Consider the following 24,864-nt stretch of genomic DNA (forward strand, 5'->3'; position numbering starts at 1 on the left):
TAGATCATAACGTTTTAAATGATTTTTCCAGGGATCCCTGGGTGGCGCAGCGGTTCAGCGCCTGCCTTTGGCCCAGGGCGCGATCCTGGAGACCCGGGATCGAATCCCACGTCGGGCTCCTGGTGCATGGAGCCTGCTTCTCCCTCTGCCTGTGTTTCTGCCTCTCTCTGTCTCGCTCTCTGTGTGACTATCATAAATTTAAAAAAAATAAATGATTTTTCCAGTGGGAATATTATGCTATAATGACACACTCTATTCTTACTTCCTCCATAAATCACTAGTGACTTCCCTTAAAATGACCTCTTGCCTCCAGCCTCTTGTCTTTCAGACCATCCCCACATTGCCTCATGAATGTTCTTAAACATATCAATCCTCTGATCAAAAATCTGCTGTTTCCTTGTTGCCAACAGAATTAAACCTCAATTCTTCTATATGTCACTTGAGGTCTCTTATCAATCATTTTCCCTCCTTATCTTCTACTGATTGCCAGGCCAGTCATGCTCTGAGGTATAGTCATATTTCCTCCACTTGTAATGCCAGTTCTATTCCTCTCTACTTTTCTAACTCTTCCTTCTCACATTTCAGGGCTGGATTATAATCCCACCACCTCCACTTCTACCATACCAATATCTCCCTGTTATAAATTCCTATTGCACACTCACTGTACACTTCACTTGGGCAGCTTATTTATCGAGTGATTAATATGCATGTCTGACTGCACTAGATGCTTTGTGACTACAGAGACTAGAATAAGGTCCCTGCCCTGGTGAAGAAGACTTTGCTGCTTTATCATGATGTATTACTATCTCCTGAGGGCAAGGCTGTCTCCACAGTAAAATGCAAGTTCTCAAGTTCTGCAAGGATATCATGTTTAGAATGGTGCTATGTACATCCTAGGATTTCAGAAAGACTTACTAAATTGAATTAAATCCTCGCTGTGTGTCTATCTCTGGGGCTTATCTACTAATTGAGGATGGTAGCTGAGCTGTAATAGCAAATTTGCTCTTAAATGGCCAAACCTAACAAAACTGGTCTACTTCAGCTATGCTGAAGGGGTAGGGGTGAGAAAGGAAAAACCATCCTAGTGTGCTGCAACATGGAAAAGCTGCTCAATCTAAGTCCACTCTCCTGGAGGGCCCCCTGGGTATAGGTGTAAACTGCTGCGGGGTGAAATCGAGTGGCTCAAAGCCCCACAAGTAAAGGAGGGAGGAAAGGCCAAATAAGTAGAGTAGGGAAGGAGAGCAACAGAAACTTCATCAGCCAGTATATGGACAGCAAGGGCCATAAAAAATGCAATGGCTTCTTTTGAATATAACCAAAGAGAAGCCAAGGTCAGTCGTTGGAAACTACAGTTTGCACTTCACACATCTGTAGCGATAAAGACTGATGTCGGCACGTTTGGTTTCCAGACACTTGTTCTCACAGGTAACAGCAGCCAGGCAGCTGCCCTGAGTGACTTTGAGTTCATCTCTCACACAGATCCCGAGTTGGAAGGATTGAAACAAGCGAATCACACAGATCCCGAGTTGGAAGGATTGAAACAAGCGAATTCCCCCAAGTTGGAAGGATTGAAACAAGCGAACCAAACCCTGGTTCTCCTCCATGGCCCCCCGCCCCCCGGGACAAGTTGAAAGATCTAAAACCAGAACCAGAAAAAACTGGCGAGTTGGGGGCCAGGCAAGGATGTAGAAGAGGATTCTGCTGACTTCAGGCACCCTAGTCAGTCTCTCTCATTGTAAACCAGAAGTGTCTATTCGCTTGGTCTTTTCCCCCAAGTCGAAAGATCCTCAGGCTGATCTAGGTGCCCGCTGAGTCTGGTTGCAGCTCCCGGCCACGATTTCCTCCCATCTCTTGCCCCAGGGTGGCGGACGGGGTCACCAGAGCCCCCTGGCCGGGGCCCCTCCGCGCGCCGGGGACAGCAAGGCTCGCGCTCCTCCTCTCTCGCGTCCCCTCCCCTCCCCTCCCCGCCCCGCCCCTCCCCTTCCCTCCCTCGGCCAGTCCCTCCCCAAGCCGTGGCGGAGGTGGGGCCGGGCTTGGCTCGGCGAGGCCCGTGCATTCCAGAGAGCCGAGCGAGCTAGAGCAACAAAGGAGCCGGGGAGTCGGTGGGAGAGTCGGGGGGCTGAGGCGCGCTCGGGCGAAGGTGGCTGCTGGGCCGCGGGCTGGCGCAGAGGGGAAGCCGGGGAGCTAGTCCCCCACCGCCGGCGCGCGCCTGGCCTCCTGCGCGGGGCCGAGAGGTAGTTTTAATGGTGGGAGGGGGAATGGGGCTGGAGATGGGGGGCCCAGGGGGCTCCCGGGGCTGAAGACAACTGGATTGCCAGGAGAAAGAGTAGAGGGGGGTGCATCCCGGCCGGGGCCTCCGCCGCCCAACATGGGCCCCCGGGTCCAAAGTTTGCGAAGTTGGGCGCCGAGGGCCCGCGGCGCGCGGAGCGTCCGAGGGGGCCCGGCCCCGGCCCCGCGGGGCGCGCAGGTCGCCTGAGCCACCTCCGCCGCCCCAAGGGTTGCGCGTGCGGCCGGGGGGCTCCGGGGAGCGGGCGGGGACGCCGGGGCTTCTGCTGAGTTGGCGGGTTTGGCCATGGCCGCTGCCCGTCTCGCACGGGGGCCCGAGATCCTGCTCCTGGGGCTGCTGCTGCTGCTGCTGGGGGGCCCGGGCCGGGGGGCGGCCTTGAGCGGGAACGCGACTGGGCCTGGGCCGCGGAGCGCGGGCGGGAGCGCGAGAAGGAGCGCGGCGGTGACCGGCCCTCCGCCGCTGCTGAGCCACTGCGGCCGCGCAGCCCCCTGCGAGCCGCTGCGCTACAACGTGTGCCTGGGCTCGGCGCTGCCCTACGCGGCCACCTCCACGCTGCTGGCCGGGGACTCGGACTCCCAGGAAGAAGCGCACGGCAAGCTGGTGCTCTGGTCGGGTAAGCGCGCGGGAGCCGGAGCCGGAGCCGGAGCCGGAGCCGGGGCTACGGGGGTGGGATGCGGGACTCCTGGAAAGAACAGGCTCGGGCCTGAGCTTTGGCGAGGGCGGGCGCTGCACCGGGAGAGTTGGAGGAACGCAGTCTGCAACTCGGGGTCCTGCCGTAAGCGGGATGGGACCCTCGGTGGGGGCGGGGGGCGAGGCAGTGGAGGGAGCCGGTCACAAAAGGCCTGAGCGGGGTGGGTGCGCAGAGAATGGGAGGAATGAGGGGCCCGTGAGGAGGGGGTTCAGAGCCACGGGGAAGGACGTTTTTTAAGAAATGGGGCTGCTCCACCTAAGTACTGCTCTGGAAGCGGGGTCCTTGGGGATTCAAGGAGGTGTTTAGATCTTGGAAAAGAAGCCAACCGGCAAGTCGAGTTGGAGAGGAAAAAAGTAAAGATCCCGGAGAAGATTTAGGCATTGAGGGAGAGGGTGGGGGGGAAGAATTGAGTGAAATTTGTGACGGATACGAAACCCCCTGCTGTTGAGTAATTAAAAGTTAGCCAGAAATTTCCAGAAATCTTGTTTTGGGAAACAGGAAGTCCAGTGATCTCGTCTTGCTTTCTCGCAGGAGATTTCACTGTTTCCTCATCTGAAAAATGGGGACTCTAATCCTTGTCTGAGGTTGTGACGGAATGAGACTATTCTAAGGATTATTTGTATATTCTTTGGAAGTTTGGGTCCTCAGGCTGGTCAGAGCTGCAGAAGGACACTTAAGTCTATGATGTTGAGAGTCTGTGGGTACTTTCTTAGTGGTTTGAAATCCCAGAGCCCTCACCTCAGGATAGGATTATGGCCAGGCCTGAAAAACTGCAGACTGAACCCAAACAAACTCTTCCTTAGCAGTGGGGAGTGGATTCTCTCGCCACTTGTCACTCTTCTGGATTGGGGGCCTTAAGGGACTCGGAGAAGAGAACTGACTGGTCTTGTCATCGCTTGCTTCTAGTCCGTGTGATTCCAAAACTGTCCTTGAAAAAGAAAACCAAAAGTCAGGAGCCAGCTTGGCAACTTCTTCTTTTGACAAGCCTTGGGTGCCCTACATCCATCTTGGTTCTGCCCTGGGGGCTAGTGATGATCCTGAAGGAGGAAGTGTATTTAGGCTGCAGGCCTGTCATTGTCAACTTGTCCACTAGAGTTCTTAGAGTCATTGCTGGATGTTGGACAAAGCCATATAATTCCTGGCCTGGTATCACTAAATGGTCAGTGTCACCTGGCTCTTGGAGGTGTTTTCCTGGGTGAAAGATGAAGATGATCTAGGTGGTCTTCATCTGTAAACTTTTGAAGGTAGACACTTGTTTGTTTGTTTGTTTGTTTGTTTGTTTGTTTTAAAGCCTCGGAGTTCTGAGTACCCAGCCATCTGCTCAGTCGTTAAATTAGGCATTGGTTGCTTACTACATGTTATCCTGGATCAGGTTCTGGGACATATAAAGACAAGGAATACAGACATGATCCCTGCCATCAAGGGAAGACCACAGACAGCTTTAGCAGTTCCCGTAAGAGGTATTGCGACAGGGTAGGGTGCTGAAGGAACACAAAAGACTTTGGGGAGCAAGGGAGACCCTCCCCAGAGGAACTGACCTTTCACCTATGACCTGAGAAATAAGCAGGAATTAGCTGAGCCAAGGAAAGGTTGAATGGGAAGGAATAGGAAGAGGAGACAGCGTCAAAGGTGAGGAGGTGAGAGGACTTGGTACTTTTAAAGAAGAGTGCAAGAATTTTAGCTGAGCTGGATCAAAGCATAAAATCTAGAGGGATAGAATTATAAGAGATAAGACCTAGAGTGTTAGAGAGTAAAGGAATTCCTACCTCGTATTAAGAAGTTTGGATGTTATCCAGAAGATAATAAGGAGCCACTGAAAGCATTTGAGCAAGGGAGAGATGTAATCATATTTGCATTTTAGAAAGATCTCTTTGAGTATTGTGTGAAGAAGCCATGGGAGGAGGAATGGCCTGGAGCCTGGTTGCTTGCTTAGGGAATGATTGAAGTAGTCTAGGTGAGATATGATGGAGGTGGAGGTCCAGGTGAGAGATGATCAGGTGATAGGCTGGAGGAAGTGGACAGGTGCCAGAAATCCAAGTTAGAACCAGTAAGACTTGCCAATGAGTTGGATGCAAGGCATGAGTGAGCAGGAGGACCTAGGATTCAGGCTTGCAGGGAAGGTGGTATCATTCCCTTTCACTAAGCTGGGAATGCTGGAGGAGAAGGTTTAGGAAGAAAACATGGGGACACCTGGGTGGCTCAGCGGTTAAGCGTCGGCCTTCAGCTTAGGGTGTGATCCCGGAGTCCCAGGATCGAGTCCCACATCAGGCTCTCTGCATGGAGGCTGCTTCTCCCTCTGCCTGTGTCTCTGCCTGTCTCTCTCTGTGTCTCTCATTAATAAATAAATAAAATTTGGGCAGCCCCAGTGGCCCAGCAGTTTAGCACCGCCTTCAACCCGAGGTATGATCCTGGAGACCCGGGATCGAGTCCTATGTCGGACCCCCTGCATGGAGCCTGTGTCTCTGCCTCTCCCTCTCTCTCTCTGTGTCTGTCATGAATAAATAAATAAAATCTTTTTTTAAAATAAAAATAAATAAATAAAATCTTGAAAAAAAAAGAGGAAGAAAGCATGGATTCAGTTAGGCGTGTGAATTAGAGATGCTCAACGAACATCTATGTGGAGATTACCAGCAGATTTGGAATAGGAGTTGCTGAAGAGAGTGGTCACTCTGTGTTTCCTTATCCTTGACTGCTGAGCCTTTGGAAGTATGCCACTGAGTGAGGAAGTTGCTAGCTCAGGTTGGACTGCTTTCTAGATCTGTATAGAACTCAGGTCCTCCTGTATCTTTCAACTCTCTGGACTTGGGCCTTTTCAGGCACTCAGCATCTTTCCCCCAGGATAGCTTGACAGGTCTCTTCTTAGGCATTCCAAGCTGACCAGACAAACATAATATCCAGGCCACAGTCCACCTTGGGACAAATCTGGTTTGGTAAATGGGCTGAGAAAGCAGAGACCTGCGGCTGGTGAGGGAAATAAGTCCCTGACAACCAGCACGTAGCCTCTTTGACCATTGCTGTGCTCTGTGTGTGCACAGTGATGTGTGGCCTTGTCACCCAGCCGGAGGCTGCCAGTAGAAAAGAGCCGGAGAAGCTGGGAGGAATTTCTCTTTTCCTCTACGACATCTGGTTGAGCAATGAGAGGAAGGACGTTGGTGATGGTGGTGGGTTGTTTGCAGGGGCAGATCAGAAAGAATTCCCCTAGAGCTGTTCCCAAACCTGGCTGATGATGATGAGAATCAGTTAAGATATATATATATTCATACTTTCCATATATATATGGAAAGTATGAAAATAGAGGAAAGCATCTATGGGCCCAAGTTTTCATTTTTGCTTTAGATTTTTGACTTTTTAATTTATTTATTTTTAAAGATTTTATTTTTGGGGCACCTGGGTGGCTCAGTGGTTGAGCATCTGCCTTTGGCTCAGATTGTGATCCTGAGGTCCTGGGATCGAGTCCTACATTGGGCTCCCTGCAGGGAGCCTGCTTCTCTCTCTGCCTGTGTCCCTGCCTCTCTGTGTGTCTCATGAATAAATAAATAAAATCTTAAAAAAAAAAAAAATTTTATTTTTAAGTAATCTCTACACCCAACATGGGGCTTGAACCCACAACCCCAAGATCAAGAGTTGCACGATCCTCGACTCAGCCAGGCAGGTACCACAAGATTTTTAACTTTAATTGTGCTATGCCACATGCATACAGAAACTGCATAAAACAAAGAGGTATTAAATAACAAATAATTGGGCAGCCCCGGTGATGCAGCAGTTTGGCGCCGCCTGCAGCCCAGGGCGTGATTCTGGAGATCCAGGATCGAGTCCCATGTCAGGCTCCCTGCATGGAGCCTGCTTCTCCCTCTGCCTGTGTCTCTGCTTCTCTCTCTCTCTCTCTCTCTCTCTCTCTCTCTCTCTCTCTCTCTCTCTCTGTCTCTCATGAATAAATAAATAAAATCTTACAACAAAAACAAAACCAAATAATTATAAAGTGACACCTGAGTCAAGAGCTAGATCATGGGATCCCTCCTTTGTCTTTTTCAATCATATTTCCCTCCCTTCTCTTCTAGAAGTACCCACTACCCTAATATTTTTGATTATCATTTCCTTTCTCTTCTATAGCTTTATCATCTAGTTTTGGAATCCCTAATCAGGATATTTAGGTTTTGAATGTTTTTGAGCTTTATACAAATCACGATATGTATATTCTTTTATGTCTTTTGTGTCTGGCTTCTTTTGTTATTTCTTTTGTAAGATTCATCCATGTTATTGCAGCTCTTTTTTTTTTTTTCATTGTCACACAGTATTCCATTGTAGAATATATCACAATTTACTGATCTGTCTTGTTGTTATCAAACATTTAAGCTGTCCTCAGTTTTTGGCCACTGTGAATACCATTGCTGTGAGTATTCTTCTATGTATATCCTGGTGCACCTGGGTCAAATTTCCCTAGGTACCTACTTAGAGGAATGGGATCACCAAACAGTAGGTTATGCATATGTTCAGCTTTTTTTTTTTTTTTTTAAGATTTTATTTATTCATGAGAGACACAGAGAGAGAGAGTGAGGCAGAGACACAGGCAGAGGGAGAAGCAGGCTCCATGCAGGGAGCCAGATGTGGGACTTGATCCTAGGACTCCAGGATCATGCCCTGGGCCAAAGGCAGGTGCTAAACCACTGAGCCACCCAGGAAACCCCAGCTTTTTTTTTTTTTAAGATTTTATTTATTTATTCATGAGAGATACACAGAGAGAAGCAGAGACCTAGGCAGAGGGAGAAGTAGGCTCCCCACAGGGAGCCTGATGTGGGACTCAGTCCCAGGACCCCAGGATCACAACCTGAGGCAAAGGCAGACACTCAACCACTGAGCCACTCAGCTGTCTCTACCTTCAGCTTTACTGGGTAATACGAAACAGTTTTCCAAAGTGGTTATACCACCTTAGATTCCCCACTTATCTTGTAGAGGAGTCACCATCACTCCACATGATTCTTGATTATTGGTGGTGTCAGCCTTTTACCTTTTTGCCAATCTGGTGGATATAATGTGGTATGTATTTGTGGTTTTAATTTGCATTTCCCTGATAACTAATGGGGTTAAGCACCATTTCAAATGTTTATTGGCCATTTGGATTTCTTCTTTTATGAAGTCTCTGTTCGCATCTTTGGCCCATTTTTCTATAGGGCTGTCACTCTCATAAGATTTCTAAGAGTTCTTTCTTTATGCTGGACAGGAATTCTTCATTGGTTGTATGAGTTGAAAATATTTTCTGTGCCTTGCCTTTTAATTTCCTTTGTGTCATCTGTTAACAGAAGTTCTGAGCTTTAAGATAGTCGTTGATTAAAAAAAAAAAGTCATTGATAAAGCTTTTTCTGATTAGTACTTATTGTCTTATTTTAAAAAGTCCTTTCATTGGGTAGCCCGGGTGGCTCAGTGGTTTAGCACCGCCTTCAGCCCAGGGCGTGATCCTGGAGACCAGGGATTGAGTCCCACGGCAGGCTCCCTGCATGGAGCCTGCTTCTCCCTCTGCCTGTGTCTCTGACTCTCTCTCTCTCTCTATGTCTCTCATGAAAAAACAAATAAAACCTTTTTTTAAAAAAAAGTCCTTTCATGGAGTACCTGGGTGCCTTAGTCAGTTAAGCATCCTAGTCTTGGTTTTGGCTCAGGTCATGATCTCAGGATTCTGAGATCTCCTTGCAGGGGGCTCCCTGCTCAGCAGAGAGTATGCTTTCCTTCTCTCTCTCTCCCTCTTCCTCTCCCCACCCCCACTCTTGCTCACACTCTGTCTTGCAAATAAATAAATAAATCTTTTAAAAATGTCCTTTCATAACATAAAGTCATGAACTTATTCTCATGTTATCTTCTCAAAACTTTTTTAGATTTTTCTTTCAATTTAGACATACAATTTACTAGTTTCATTTATATTTCATTTAGTTTCAACATAATTTGTTTTTTGTTTTTGTTTTTTTTAGATTTTATTTATTTATTCTTGAGCGACAGAGGGGGGCGGGCAGAGACATAGAGAGAGAGCCAGAGACATAGGCAGAGGGAGAAGCAGGCTCCCTACGGGGAGGCTGGGGACTCGGTCCCAGGACCCCAGCATCATGCCCTGAGCCAAAGGCAGATGCTCAACCACTGAGCCTCCCAGGCGCCCTCAACATTATTTGTTAAAAAGAATATCCCTTCTCCACTCTTCTGCCATAAATCAAATTGTCCAAATATCTATTTGTTTCTGGGATCTTTATTCTGTTCCATAGTTCTATTTTGTCTATCCTTTGCCAATATGTGCCATCTTAATTATCATATCTTTATGGCATGGTTCTTCACCTTCTTTGAGCTATGAACCTCTTTGGCAGTCTGATAAAACCTCTGTGCCCTTTCTCAGTATCATATTTTTAAATTTATAAGGTAAAACACATAGGATTAAAAAGGAGAATATAGGTACAAAGGAAATGATTTCTATTGAAATATAATTATCAAACATATTAAAACAATTTTGTGATCTAACATATATGTGCTTCTTTACTGATAAACTAAGTAAGATGTACTATGTGTTTAATAACCACCATAATATCAAGGTGGAGATGAACAGTAACAATATTTTGAGATATCTATAATAAAAATATCTAATTTCCATTCATGACAAAAACACAATACTGATAACATAGTATGTGGCTTACACCCATAATTGAAGGAAGGGCTAAATTTCTATTTGATGTAATTTTTTTCTCATTCAAGTTCACAGACCCCTAAATTCTCTCTAAGAATCCTTTTTGAGTTTCAAGTCAAGAACCTCTACCATTATTTTTTTTTTCAAAGATTTTATTTATTTATTCATGAGGGAGAGAGAGAGGCAGAAACACAGGGAGAAGCTCCAAGCAGGGAGCCCGATGCGGGACTCGATCCTGCGTCTCCAGGGTCAGGCCCTGGGCCGAAGGCAGGTGCTCAACCGCTGAGCCACCCAGGCGTCCCCTCTACCATTCTTATAATGCTTATAGCATTTATGGTACAGCAGTATTTAATAGAGTCTGGACTATTCTTGACCCTTTGTGTTTTAATATAAAAATATTTGGGGGCACCGGGGTGGTTCAGTGGTTGAGCATCTGCCTTTAGCTCAGGGCATGATCCCGAGATTCTGAGATCGAGTCCCACACCAGGCTCCCTGTGGGAAGCCTGCTTCTCCTTCTGCATATGTCTCTGCCTTTCTCTGTCTCTCATGAATAAATAAATTAATTAATTAAAAAATAATTATTGGTAATTTTGATGGGGGTTACATTGAATATACAGACTAATTTGGAAAAAAGACATCTTTACAATACTTAGTCTTCCAATCATTTCATTATATATTTCTATTTAGATCTTTTTTCATTTTCTCAAATTTTTATTTTTTTTTAATTGTGACTCTTCATCATTAGAAGGCCAGAAGTTTCCTTTTTTTTTTTTTTTTTAAGATTTTTATTTTTTTATTCATGAGAGACACAGAGAGAGGCAGAGACACAGGCAGAAGGAGAAGCAGGCTCCATGAAGGGAGCCCGATGTGGGACTTGATCCTGGGTCACCAGGATCATGCCCTGGGCCGAAGGCAGGCCCTCAACCGCTGAGCCACCCGGGGATTCCCCTAGGTACTTGGTTTTTAAAATACTATTCTAAATAGTTCCTTTAATATTTTTTTTTTTTTTTTAGTTCCTTTAATATTTCATTTTGTTTGTTACTGGCATATAGAAATACAATTGATTTTGAACCCAGTAAACTAGCTAAATTTATCCTATACACATAGCCATCTCATTTGTGAATAATGAGTTTTGTGTCTCTCTTTTCAAGCCGCGTGCCTTTATTGGCTTAATGCACTACTTAAGATGTTCAGTGCATTGTTTAATACAAGTGATGAAAGTAGCAGCATTCCTTATCTCTGACTTCATATCTGTATTCTAAAGTTTTCCCATCTCTGATGCCTGGGTGGCTCAGCCATTGAGTGTCTGCCTTCAGCCCAGGGCGTGATCCTGGGGTCGGGATGGAGTCCCGCCTGCTTCTCCCTCTGCCTCTCTCTCTCTCATGAATAAATAAATAAATAAAATCTTTACAAAACTAACTAAATAGATAAAATGTTCCCATCTTTCACCATTACTATGATGTTTGGCATAGGTTTCTTGTAGTTACATTTTATCAGATTAAGAAAGTGTTCTTTTGGGGCACCTGGGTGGCTCAGTCGTTGAACATCTGCCTTCAGCCCAGGGTGTGATCCCAGGGTCCTGGGATCCAGTCCCACACCGGGCTCACTGTAGGGAGCCTGCTTCTCCCTCTGTCTATATCTCTGCCTCTCTCTTTGTGTCTCTCATGAATAAATAAAATCTTTAAAAAAAAAAAAAAGTGTTCTTTTATTCCTAATTTGCCTATTCTTTTTATCATGTTGAACTCTATCGACTACTTCTGCATCTACTGATATGATCATATGATCTTTTTTCTTCTTTAATCTGTTAGTGTGGTAAATTGCATTGATTGAATTTCCTAATGTTAAGCCAATCTCAGAACAATGGTTTTCAACCTGACTGATCATCAGAACCACACAAAAAGTCATTTTTAAAGTTTAAATTGTGGCAAATATTTAAGAAGTCTATGAATATAAAAAAATGCCAAGATTAATAGAACATCTGTGTCTTTATTTTTTCTGTTTCATGTTTTTAATAAAATGAAAGAAATAAAACAATGGATGACATTGATGTCCCTTTCTTCCTTTTTTTAAAATTTTATTTTATTTTTATTTTTTAAAATTTTATTTATTTGTTTGTGAGAGACAGAGGCAGAGACAAAGGTGGGCTCCATACAGGGAGCCCGATGTGGGACTCAATCCTGGGTCTCCAGGATCATGCCCTGGGCCAAAGGCAGGCGCTAAACCGCTGAGCCATCCAGGCTGTCCCCCTTTCTTCCTGTCTACAATTCTGTCCCCTTCTCTTCTCTAGAGAGCTTCCCCCAACTCTATGGTTGACATATTTATTTTTTAAGCTTAATTACTTCTAAAAAATAGGTAGTATGTACGAGCTGTACAAAATTCAAAAGTAACAAAAGTTAAACCCCTCCACTTCTGCTTCCAGCCACCCATTTCCCCTTCCTAGAGGCAACCACTAGTACTGGTTTTTGTGTGTCCTTTTAGAGATAGCCAACATATGTATAAATGTAGATGCGTCCTTAGTCTTTTTCCTCCTACAACCAGTAGTAGAAGTCTGCTCCGCTACTGAAAAGCAGTAGTAGTTTGCTCTTCGGGCTGTTCTCACTCAACTATCCATTTAACAAGATGCACTGGAGGTAGTTCAATTTCAATGCAAGTGGTTCAACCTTGCGTAGTGTTGTATTATAGTGATATATGGTATCTTATGTGGCTGGTCTCCTATTGATGGCTATGCATTCTGCAATTTCTCCTCTTTTGCTGTTACAGTTCTGCAATGAATAATTTTATGTATTATCTTTGTAAACATGTGAAGTGGGATCGCTAGTATAAAATTTTGATCATGCCAAACAGTTTCCACAAGTGTTTACTAATGTCTGTTCTTACTAAAATTATATATAAGTGCCAGTTTCACCCATATTCTTGTCAACACAGCGTTTTCAATTATTTTGATCTTTATCACTCTGAAAGTTAAAAAATTTTATCTCATTATAGTTTTATTTCACATTTAGTTTATTAAGAGTGACGTTAACGGGTACCTGGGGTGGCTGAGTTGGTTGAGCTTTGGACTCATGGTCTGACTCTTGGTTTCAACTCAGGTGGTGATCTCAGGGTTGTGGGATGCCCGCACACACACACACACACACACACACACACTCTCTCCCCCTCTGCCCCTCTTCCAACTTGCACTCTCTCTCTCTAAAATGAATAAATAAAATCTTTTAAAAAAAGAATGAGATTGAATGTCTCTTTATGTGTTTAAAGGTCATTTGTATTTGAACTTTGTCTTTTGCCCATTTTTCTTTTCTTTTTTTTTTTTTTTTTTATGGTAGAGAGAGAGAGAGAGAGAGAGAGGCAGAGACACAGGCAGAGGGAGAAGCAGGCTCCATGCACCGGGAGCCCGACATGGGACTCGATCCCGGGTCTCCAGGATCGCGCCCTGGGCCAAAGGCAGGCGCCAAACCGCTGCGCCACCCAGGGATCCCCTTTTGCCCATTTTTCTATTGGATTATGAATTTCTTACTGATGTGGAAGAGATTCATGTACATAAGGAAATTAGCTCTTTACCTGCCAATGTATCAGAAATATATTTTCTCGGGCACCCGGGGTGGCTCAGCGGTTTAGCGCTGCTTTCAGCCTAGGGCATGACCCTGGGGACCCAGTGTCGAGTCCCACATTGGGCTCCCTGCAAGGAGCCTGCTTCTCCTTCTGCCTGTGTCTCTGCCTCTCTTTCTCTCTCTCATGAGTCTCTCATGAGTAAATAAATAAAATCTTTAAAATATATTTTTTTTTCTTAAATGTATTGCTTTTCTTATGATCTGGTATTTTACTCTACTTATCTATTTTCCTGAAGTCTTTTAAAATATTTTATTTTGTAGCTTCTGAGTTTTGTGTCATACTTCAAAAAGCCATCTCTACTTCAAGATTTTAAAAACCATTTCCCATCTTTTCTTCTGGTACCTTAATTTTTAAAACTCATGTAGTTATTTTGATTCCTCTGGAATTTATTTTTATGTAAGAAATGGAGTCAGAATCCATTTTTTTCCCTAGATAGTTTCTCAGTTGTCTTTTAAGATATCTTTAATAATCTGTCTTTTCCTTGGGGAGTTTATTTTTAAGGTACAAAACAATATTTAAAATGAGAAAAAAACACCTGGGTGGCTTAGTTTGTTAAGTCTCTGCCTTTGGCTCAGATCATGATCCTGGGGTCCTGGGATAGAGCACTGCAGGGAGTCTGCTTCTCCTTCTCCCTCTGCCTGCTTCTGCTCTCTCTCTCTCTGCCAAATAAATAAATAAATAATATAAAAAATAAATTGAGAAAAGAAAAAACAAAATTCCACATCTTTAGAAGTTGATTATTGCAAATATCACAAAATCCAGAAAAATAATATTTTTATTAATCAACTGCTTACTGCTCCTCTGGAATAAATTTTACTCTAGTAAGCTTCCTCCATTTAAAATATATTGTTCAGTAAACATCCAGTAACATTCACTTTTTTCTTTGTTGTACAATTCTATGAATTTATTTTTTTAATATTTTTTATTTATTTATTCATAGAGACACAGAGAGAGAGAGAGAGTCAGAGACACAGGCAGAGGGAGAAGCAGGCTCCATGCAGAGAGCCCAACGTGGGACCCGATCCAAGGTCTCTAGGATCACACCCTGGGCTGCAGGCTGCGCTAAACCGCTGTGCCACTGGGGCTGCCCCAATTCTATGAATTTAGACAAACACATAGTTATGTAACGAGCCGCTACACTCAAGATAGTGACAATCCCTTCAGACCCAAATATTCTCTCATGTTATTCCCTTGTGTGCAAATTATCCACCTACCTACCCCCTGGCAACCACTGCTGTGTTCTCCACCCGGACCCACTTGGTCAGAACTCTTAAGAGGGGTTTTCTCCAACTAGAATGATAGGGGTCCCCAGATGATTCTGATTTGGTCAGGTCTGGGGACAGTTGCCCAAGGACATTGCTTCTTGACAGGAACTTGCTCTGTGCCCTGGAATAGGCTTTGTGGTAGTGGGAGCTGTGAGTGGTCAGAGCTTTCAGATGAGTAATAACACCTAATATTTCCCGAGTGCCTGTTGTCTGACAGATACCATGCTAACCACATTCAATGCATTATCTAACTCTTCACAACATTTCCACGGGGTAAATCTATTATCCTTATTTCACAGATGAAGAAACTGAGGCTAGCCATAAGGTAATCTGCCCGAAATCAAACAGCCAGGAAATGGTAGAGCCTAGGTTTGAACCCGGGGAGGTTAATTGTAATGCCCATGACCCATATCATTCTACTGTATTGCCTCTTTCCCAAAAAAAGAACAAGTATCTGCCCCTACCACTGTAGCTTGGCAATGTGGCAGTCACCCAGTTTGGTCTCACATCCTCAGAATGTGAGACCTTTTTTTTTTTTTTAAGATTTTATTTATTTATTCATGAGAGACACACACACCACATACACACACACAGAGGCAGAGACACAGGCAGAGGGAGATGCAGGCTCCCCACAGGGAGCCTAACTAATGTGGGACTAGATCCCAGGACCCTGGGATCATGCCCTGAGCCAAAGGCAGACGCTCAACCACTGGGCCACCCAGGCCATCCCTCAGAAGCTTCTCCTAAGATAACTTCTTGGGTGAACAAGTATTCCGAAGCAGGGATGACTCGGGAGTGACAATGGGGGCAGAATGCTGGGTGGGCCCAGCCACTGGGGCAGCAGGGTAGAGGCCCTGGGTTGGGGCAGGGGTGCTGGGAGATCTCCATCTCTTTCTGTCTTGCTGACAACATGTTTCCTCCTTCTGCACTGGACAGAACCTCCTCTGTTTCTCTCCATCTGATTTCCTGTTTCCTCCTCTGGCTTTGGAGTACCTGGCTCCCCTGACTACTTCTTCTAAAGCTCCTCCCTGTACTCTGTTTCACTTCAGCTTGGTAAGAGGGTCAAGGATCCTGGGTCTGGGCAAAGGGCAACATCTGGTTCTGGTGCATGGGCTTTGTGATGGGGACGGGGTGGTGTCCCACAACCTCCCTTTACCCTAGAAGAGACCTCTGAAAGGTTTTAAGAATGCCCCGACAAGGTAAAAGGCAAGTCGACCTGGGGTTCTCAGCAGGGCATTTGGAAATGGGGGCTGTTTTTTTTAAAAAACTGGAATCACAAATACATACAGAAAAGTGCATGGATCACAGGCTTGCTTTTCACAAGGTGAACACATACATGTAACTGCGGCCAGATCAAGAATTAGAGCATTACCAGCATCCCAGAAGCTCCCCTTCAGGCCCTCTTCCAGTCACCAACTCTGGAGTAGGGCAAAGGGGAGCATTTAGGGGTTCTGTTGGCACTTAGTGGAAAGAGTCTAGGGATGCTAAAAGCCCTACACTCTAGCGGACAGTCCTAGAGAAGACTCATTTGGGCAAGACTGCCCAAATGCCCTGTTGAGAAACTCATCCTGCCCAAATGCCCTGTTGAGAAACCCTGCGCCTGACAGCCCTGGCATTGTGGCAGAGACTTGCCTTAGGCCTGGGAATGACTGTGACTGAGTCAGCATGAGGAGGGGTTTCACTGCAATGTGCCCACACTGTTGCCTCCCCCTAGGCCTCCGGAATGCCCCCCGCTGCTGGGCAGTGATCCAGCCCCTACTCTGTGCTGTGTACATGCCCAAGTGCGAGAATGACCGGGTGGAGCTGCCTAGCCGCACCCTCTGCCAGGCTACCCGAGGCCCCTGCGCCATCGTGGAGAGGGAGCGCGGCTGGCCTGACTTCCTGCGCTGCACCCCTGACCACTTCCCCGAGGGCTGCCCGGTGAGTGCTTTGAGGGGCAAGCCCTGGGCATAGGGCAGGGTCCAACAGGAGGCAGGAGCAGGGCAGCCCCACAGGCTTCTCTCCTGGGAGACCTAAATCTGCAGCCATGGGGTCAATGAGCCACAAAACCAAACTGACACTCACTGACTGGGCCAGTCTATTAGGGATTATCTGTTTATTTATAAAAGGCAGCTGTTCAACAAATATTTTTTGAGCACCTACTCTACCAGGTGTTGGGGAGTTTCGGGAGTCATGGATGACAGGAACTCATTGGCCAAGCAGTTTATGGTTTTTTTAGTTTATTTAGAGAATTAAGACACACACACATAAAACAACTAGAGATACCAAGACGGGTGTGATCTCATTCTGGTGGTAAAGGAGAGCTCACAAGTAGTAATAATAATAATAACAGCAATAATATTAGTAATCATGCTAGTTATTACTATTTACTACCTGCCAAATGCTATAGGAACAGTTTACATCTATTTATTCATTTAACCTTTAAACCACACCGTGAAGTAGGAGCTGCTATCCTAGAGTTGGGGAAAGTGAGATAACAGAGAGGTCGAATAATTCACCCCAGGCTATTGATATAATTTGTCATTGAGTGGTAGGGCTGGGATTCAAACGCTGGAAGGTTGTCTCCAGCCTGGGCTCTTGGCACTCCGCCATGCTACCACTCTGCCTCATATTAAACCATGGGTGCCCCTGGGCCTCCTGCTCCCTTTTGCACTGCCCTCTTCCCTTCCCTTGTGCCAGAATGAGGTGCAGAACATCAAGTTTAACAGTTCGGGCCAGTGCGAGGCTCCCTTGGTTCGGACCGACAACCCCAAGAGTTGGTATGAGGACGTGGAGGGATGTGGGATCCAGTGCCAGAACCCGCTGTTCACTGAAGCCGAGCACCAGGACATGCACAGCTACATCGCGGCCTTCGGGGCAGTCACAGGCCTCTGCACACTCTTCACCCTGGTCAGCCGATGGCAGGCCTGCGGGCGGAAGGGTCAGGGGGAAGGGGGCCTAGAACGTGCAGCCTAGAAAGTGGGAAGGAAGTAGATTGTCAGTTGGCCCAGCTATTGGGGCAGAGGGAGGTGAGGAGGGGAAGACCTGGTGGGGTCCCTGGGACAGGGTCTGGATAAGAGGGGTTTAGGGTTCAGACTAGGGTATCCATGGCAGCAGAATCACCCAAACCTCATAGAATGGACCCCACTTATCTTTTCTAGGCCACATTTGTGGCCGACTGGCGGAATTCGAATCGCTACCCTGCTGTCATTCTCTTCTACGTCAACGCGTGTTTTTTTGTGGGGAGCATTGGCTGGTTGGCCCAGTTTATGGACGGCGCTCGCCGGGAGATTGTCTGCCGTGCAGATGGCACCATGAGACTTGGGGAGCCCACGTAGGTGTCTTGGGGACCCCGAAATGAGGGGAGGGGCAGAAAGTTGAAATGTGTGTTTCCCACAAAAGGGACAGGTGGGGATTGAAACTGACATTTGAGCGTAGGATTCAGCTCTGCCTGTTGTGCCCAAAGTTTGCAGCATTAGGGCCGTGAATGTTTGCATTTGCTCCAAGGGGCATCCTTCACACCCTCTTCAAATCTGACCTGAGTCTTGTACCTAAGCCCTGACTCCTAGGGAACCTCCAGACCTTAGAAGCCAAGGGTCTGGGGACAAGGTGGAGAGAGCTGATAAAGGGAGGACAGAATGACCTCCCCAGGTGACCCTTCACATGTCTGCACAGCTCCAATGAGACCCTGTCCTGCGTCATCATCTTTGTCATCGTGTACTACGCCCTGATGGCTGGTGTCGTCTGGTTTGTGGTCCTCACCTATGCCTGGCACACCTCCTTCAAAGCCCTGGGCACCACCTACCAGCCTCTCTCTGGCAAGACCTCCTACTTCCACCTGCTAACGTGGTCACTCCCCTTTGTCCTTACTGTGGCAATTCTTGCTGTGGCCCAGGTATGGTGACTGGTGGGGGCCTGGGGACTGGAGCGGGCTTGGGTAAGGGGGCCAGTGACCAACTCTGTCCCTCCCTCCCACCTTCTTCCCACCGCAGGTGGATGGGGACTCCGTGAGCGGCATCTGTTTTGTTGGCTACAAGAACTACCGATACCGTGCTGGCTTCGTGCTGGCCCCCATTGGCCTGGTGCTCATTGTGGGAGGTTACTTCCTCATCCGAGGTGAGTGAGCACCAGGCCAGCACCAGTTGGGCCACAAAATGCGCCATGCGCCTGCTCTGTGTAAGTGGGAGCTAGAAGCTGCCAGCTTCTGCTGCCTTCGCAGCAGGACCTCAGTCAGCTCACACAGGGTCTTGCTGGTAAGTGGAAGGTGCCCACTCTCAGCAGAAAGTGTCATGGCACCTGGTGTGGGGCAACACCTCTGTGCCGGCCAGAGAAATGCAGGCCCTTTCTCCAGAGCCTTGAGCCACAGCTCACAGCCTGTTGAGCAGAGCCTGAGCCCCGGCTCAGCCCTTGGCCAGCTGCACTCATACGGTGAATAAACTGGCCTGTCCACAGCAGCCAGCTCGGGCCTTCGGTTGTGTGTGTGTGCACCCTGAATTTATATATGCCCCCCATCTCTTGGAACTTGGCTCCTCATCTGCTTTCCACCCACAAGTTGCCACAACACGCACAGATTCGTTGTTCCCTGATTTCCCGTCTGGAGCCACCACCTCCACAGTAAGCCTCCGTGTCTTCTTAGCTCATTTTTGTTGCATTCTCTTTGTAAACTTCAGTTTCCTCCTCCTGTGCTGTCAGCCTTCTGTTCAGCCCACCTCTTTTTGGCAGTCTCCGGGCCTCTGATTTATGTTTTGTATCTTTGCTGTCCTGTACGGTGGCCTCTAGCCACATGTGTTGAAACGACTCCAGACTGGGATGTGTCATCAGTATAAAATTGTATTGCAATACAGAGCCCAAAGAAAGTAAACTACCTCATTAATAGTTTGTTATATGGAGTACATGTTGAAATGATATGAAATAAACAATGACATTGTGTATGAAATGTATGGAAATTAGCTTCACTTGCATCTTTTTACTTTTTTAATGTGGCTACTAGAAAATTGGAGAGTCTGTATGTGGCAGACATTGTATATCTATTGGATAGCACTGTTCTTGCATCTCTTTATGCCTTTTCCATCAGCACAGCTTTGACCTGGCTGCCTTATTTAGGGGTAGCTGGGGCCAGGACCAAGGCGCCTTCTCTCTCTCCTTATCTGTCTGTCTGTCTGGGCTCTGCCCCAGTCTTCCAGTACACAGCACATCTGCCACCAACTATGCTCCATTTCTCAAGTGTCTCCAGTTCCTCAAGCTTTAAAGCATAGGAGTAATCAGACTGGGGACTCCCTGTTATACCCATCCCTCCCGGGAGGGTGGCCTCACCCTACTAATGTCTGAGGTCTCTCTTCTGTTCAGGAGTCATGACTCTGTTTTCCATCAAGAGCAACCATCCTGGGTTGCTGAGTGAGAAGGCTGCCAGCAAGATCAATGAGACCATGCTGCGCCTGGGTGAGTGGATCGCAAGGCCTTTGGCCTGAGGTACTGGCCAGCCCACCACTGTACCCTCCTGGGGCCATGGGACCTGCAGGATAGGGTCTTAGAAGAGTAGTGTCAGTGGCACAAGTTAGCAGCCATGGGATCAGGACAAGGCTGTGTGTGTGTGTGTGTGTGTGTGTGTGTGTGTGTGTGTGGTGATGGTGGTACCAGCACAAAAGGGGACCTTCTTGGACGGAAAAATTCAAATTCATGCCAAGACTACTTCCCCATGCCACCTGTCCCACAGTTGTCTCAAGTGCCCTTCGGGCCTTTTTTTGGAGAATACAGCAAACTGAGCCTAGCATGGATTTACTCCAGACTCAGCTATGTTTCAGGCCTAACTGGGGCAAATACCTTGTCCCTGCTGCTGCTTCCACACCTGGGATTGGTAATGTTCTGTCCCACCCTGGCCCTCCACAGGCATTTTTGGCTTCCTGGCCTTTGGCTTTGTGCTCATCACCTTCAGCTGCCATTTCTACGACTTCTTCAACCAGGCTGAGTGGGAGCGTAGCTTCCGGGACTATGTGCTGTGAGTACAGGGCCTGGGGCTTGGGGGCAGCAGCCATAGGAGCTGGAGCCAGGACTGCAGAGATAGCCCTTTTACCGTTCAGCAAGGCTCTGCCAGGTGTCCTCCTCCGATGGCAGGTGAAACTGCCCATTGTGCTCTGGGTGCCCGAGATGTCCTTTGCTCTGTAATTTGCAAACACGGCAAGCAGCTCTCCTACCCTAGCTCCACTCTGCCCTCCTCTCTGCATGAGCCACTGTCTGGCTGGTGTTTGTAACTGTTAAGCTCTCTCGTGTTTGGGCTTCTCTGACGACTCTGTGTTGGCCATAGAAGTCACTCTAATTCTCAACGTACTCTTTACAGAGCTTATTATAGAGCCCTGCACAGAAGCAGTTACCTCTCTATGATAGATTAACAACCTGTTAATACTTGCTAGCTTTGTCTGTGCTTTTTTGTGTCACCACGAGGATGAATCTGAGAGTAAGGCAGCTCACCCGCTGAAAGAAGAGCCACACTTGCTGATGGCAGGAATAGCAGTTACAGTGCTCATTAAAATGGACACCAGTCCTTGTCCTGACTGCCTCAGGCTCTTCCTTAATGGCTTCAGCTTCCAGTCCAGGAAGCTTTAAACCACACTAATGCCTGGTCCTCCCACAGAGATTTGATTTCATTGTCTGGGGTGTGACCTAGACATTAGTAGTTATTAAAAGTAACTCTAATGTCCCAAATGACTCTACTGAGCACCCGGGGTTGTGAATCATTGCTGTGGGGGCTTAGCGCTTTCCAAAGTCTTTGGGTTGATTATTTGGGTCCCCACCCAAGAGACCCAGAAAGCCTCACCTGTCTGCTACCTGCCCCCCGCCATAGGTGCCAGGCCAATGTGACCATCGGGCTGCCCACCAAGAAGCCCATCCCTGACTGTGAAATCAAGAATCGCCCTAGCCTCCTGGTGGAGAAGATCAACCTGTTTGCCATGTTTGGAACCGGCATTGCCATGAGCACCTGGGTCTGGACTAAGGCCACGCTGCTCATCTGGAGGCGCACCTGGTGCAGGTGGGATCAGCAGCCAGCTGGATCTGACCTTATGCCCTTCATTTCTCAAGCTTGATGTCCCAACCAATAGGTGTTGTGGGCTCCGCAGTCTCCCAGCACTCTTGGGTAGGCTAGTTTTCTAAGGGTCTGCGCTGAGATCCCTAAAGCTGCCTCCTCTGTGGCTCACCACTGCCCTCTGGTGACACCTCCTGCCCTTGGGAGGACCAATCAAGTGTTGAGCCAGCTGCTGCCAGCGTCTCTTAGAAGAGTAGACTGATTTGAGTGATTTGAGTACTGAGCATACAGGAGCCCCAAATTCTAGGCCCACTTCTTTGCAGAGGTCTCTACTCCTCAAAGTCGTGGAGGGAATGGCGTCGTCACTGGTCTTTCACAAGATTGGATGGAAGTGGCTGCTCCTTCACTCCCCTCCCCCACCTCTTCTGCTCTCAGGTTGACTGGGCAGAGTGATGATGAGCCCAAACGCATCAAGAAGAGCAAAATGATCGCCAAGGCCTTCTCCAAGCGGCGTGAGCTGCTGCAGAACCCAGGCCAGGAACTGTCCTTCAGCATGCACACTGTCTCCCACGATGGGCCTGTGGGTGAGCTTCAGGCCCCTTTCCTCCACGGGAGCCACTCAGCACCCACAGTACCTGGGCCCCATCCCACTAGGCTGGTGTGGACACGTGGACTGTCTGGAAGGCTGGGAGGAATAACCCCCACCCCCGCCCCCGGCCCCTCCTCACACACTCAACTTTCTCCAGTCCCCCCTCTATCCCTGGCTCCTCTGCACTGTTTCTGCCCCTGGGTCTGCTTGCTGATACTTTGGTCTCATCTCCCTTTCCCTCCTTCTGTCCTCTCCAGTTCCAGGAACTGGCTTTCAGACCTCTAGCAAGGCCCTACTCTTCAGACAAGGACTCGGTAGCTCACTATGATTACCCTGGGTGGGCCTTCTGGGCTCAGGGGACGGTGAGGGAGCTGCTGGGAGAAGGTAGATGTGCTAAGTGAGGAACGAGCCGTCATCCAAGAACTGGGCAGTCATGATTCCTTAGCCTTTCCTTTCATCCCCACAGCGGGTTTGGCCTTTGACCTCAACGAGCCCTCTGCTGATGTGTCCTCTGCCTGGGCCCAACATGTCACCAAGATGGTGGCTCGGAGAGGAGCCATACTGCCCCAGGATGTGTCTGTCACCCCTGTGGCAACTCCAGGTACAAGGGGGTCAGGCTTCTGTAGAAAGGTGGGGGGCATGGAGGCTGGGGGTTCTTGGGATGGGAGAGGAAGGAAAGGCCCTGGAGGGTCTAGAGTGTAGGGCTGAAGCACTAGAGACCTACAGTTGTGTCCCAGAGCTCAAAAGTAGGGGTGCGAGGAGAGAACGGGTGGCATGGACAGAGCCAGCATCCCAAACTCAAGTTCTCTCTCCTGCCATCAGTGCCCCCAGAGGAAAAAGCCAACCTGTGGCTGGTTGAGGCAGAGATCTCCCCAGAACTGGAGAAGCGCCTGGGCCGGAAGAAGAAGCGGAGGAAGAGGAAGAAGGAGGTGTGCCCACTGGCACCACCCCCTGAACTTCACCACCCTGCCCCTGCCCCTGCAGCCAGCGCTGTTCCTCGACTGCCTCAGCTGCCGCGGCAGAAGTGCTTGGTGGCTGCAGGTGCCTGGGGAGCTGGGGAATCCTGCCGACAGAGAGCCTGGACCCTGGTCTCCAACCCTTTCTGTCCAGAGCCCAGTTCCCTGCAGGATCCATTTCTGCCCAGCGCCCCAGTTCCCACGGCCTGGGCTCAGGGCTGCCGGCAGGGGCTGGGGCCCATTCACTCCCGCACCAACCTGATGGAGGCAGAGCTCATGGATGCAGATTCAGACTTCTGAGCCTGGACAACGGGACCTGGGATAGGAAAGAGGAGCAAATACCATTCTGAGGTTCTTCATCCTCCCTGAGAGTGCTTCCCCTGTCTTCCGGAGAACCTGAGGGTGCAGTGCCCTCCCAGGAGAGCTCTCTCTGTCTGGCTCATGGCAGCGGGACTGTGGGAAAGGGCCTGACATCTCCACGGGTAGGCCTCATCCAGGGAAGGGCCCTGGAGCTCGGGGTCCTTGTTTCTGCCCCGCCAGCTGGAGTCTGGCTGGCAGTATTCACCTGCAGCAGAGTCACGGGCTATGCAGAGCTTGAGCGGGGGCAGTGATGGTGGAGGCAAGGGTGACAGTACCCAGAGTGAGCTGTGGTAGCCAATGAGGCAGCCAGGCCCAGGCCTGGCAGATAGCACTGGCTGCCCTTTCCTGGCACTTTCAGACCAAATGTGTTTATTGTGTCATTAGCCCTTTGTCTAGATGGGTACAGGGCTCCCTTCTCTCTCTTCCCAGTGGTTGTGGAGCTGGAAGTGCCAGTTCCCATAGGGGCTCTAACCTCTCTCCACAGGTGTCCAGTTGGCCCAACCCCAGGCCAGTAACCCCTCCTGTGTGCCATCCTTCCCCTTTCCCACTCCAGGCCAACCTCTTCCTGTTTCCTGTTTGTTGAGTAGAACCCAAAACAGAGGCATGTTCCATCCCACCTCTACCCCTCCCCTTGGTGCTGGGCTCCATCTCCAGGTGAGAGATTGGTTCAGCTATGGAGCCTGGCCTGGTGTAGAAGCAGCAAGTGATAGGGAGCCTCTGGGCCCCTGAGAGACACGTGTTCTCTCTTCCTCTCATCCTTCCTGTGGGGGAATGGATCCTCTGACTTGAGGGGCTGCCCTGGGAGGCTGCTGGAGCTTCAGCCAGGCAGGAAAGCTTCCTTCAACTTCTGCAACTGGTGGGTGAGGAGATCCCCACCTCTCATAACCCCTAACTATGTCCCCCAGGCCCCAATTTCAAGAACCAGGCAGCAGGAAGCCTTAGGAGCTAGCTGGGTTCCAGATTGGGGAGAAGAAATACAAACAGTAAATAAAAGGTTTTTGTATAAACTCTCGGTGTGCTTCTTTTCCACAGGCCCTTGGGAGGGGCACCTGCCTGGCTCAGGCAGTAGAGCATGTGACCCTTCATCGGGGGGTCAAGAGTTTAAGTCCCATGTTGGGCATAGAGATTACTTAATAAAATAAAATAATATCCATAGGCCCTGGCCTTGACCTGTTTGCTTGGTCCTTATCTCATTCATCTCCCACTTCCTCCTCAGGCTATTCTGAAAGGCCAACGGCTTGGTGCTATTGAGGTCAGGACTGACAGATCTTAGGCTGACGTCAGCTTAGTGCCCAGCCAGTAGGCTCCATATGGACAAAAATTCTTCTGTGGCCACAGCTGCCTCTCTGTGCACTGACTATAAGCTGACTGAGCAAGAACATGCAGCTTGCCCCTGGAGTGACCATCGGAAGTGTCACTACACCCCGCTAGGATAGATGAGCATGGCTCCTGTGG

The 24,864-nt window shown here is 48.4% G+C and overlaps 1 protein-coding gene across 3 annotated transcripts; it reads left to right on the forward strand.

The window, feature by feature from the left end:
* Positions 1-2,000: 2,000 nt before the first annotated feature.
* Positions 2,001-24,416, forward strand: SMO (smoothened, frizzled class receptor). Of its 3 annotated transcripts, XM_041727718.1 has the most exons (13): positions 2,765-2,900; positions 15,444-15,560; positions 16,222-16,427; positions 17,187-17,396; positions 17,648-17,820; positions 18,162-18,381; positions 18,479-18,602; positions 19,833-19,925; positions 20,373-20,481; positions 21,325-21,510; positions 21,940-22,088; positions 22,560-22,694; positions 22,916-24,416. In XM_041727718.1, the coding sequence occupies exons 3-13, from the start codon at positions 16,281-16,283 to the stop codon at positions 23,347-23,349; spliced, it is 1,980 nt and encodes a 659-aa protein (XP_041583652.1). In that variant the 5' UTR covers positions 2,765-2,900; positions 15,444-15,560; positions 16,222-16,280; the 3' UTR covers positions 23,350-24,416. The 3 variants fall into 3 exon arrangements, with proteins under 3 accessions (XP_041583653.1, XP_041583651.1, XP_041583652.1); XM_041727719.1 differs by lacking the exons at positions 2,765-2,900; positions 15,444-15,560 and adding an exon at positions 2,001-2,234; XM_041727717.1 differs by lacking the exon at positions 15,444-15,560 and having other exon boundaries at positions 2,002-2,900.
* Positions 24,417-24,864: the final 448 nt, after the last annotated feature.

Source organism: Vulpes lagopus, chromosome 13 (genome assembly GCF_018345385.1).
Source record: "Vulpes lagopus strain Blue_001 chromosome 13, ASM1834538v1, whole genome shotgun sequence".
Lineage (NCBI taxonomy): Eukaryota > Metazoa > Chordata > Mammalia > Carnivora > Canidae > Vulpes > Vulpes lagopus.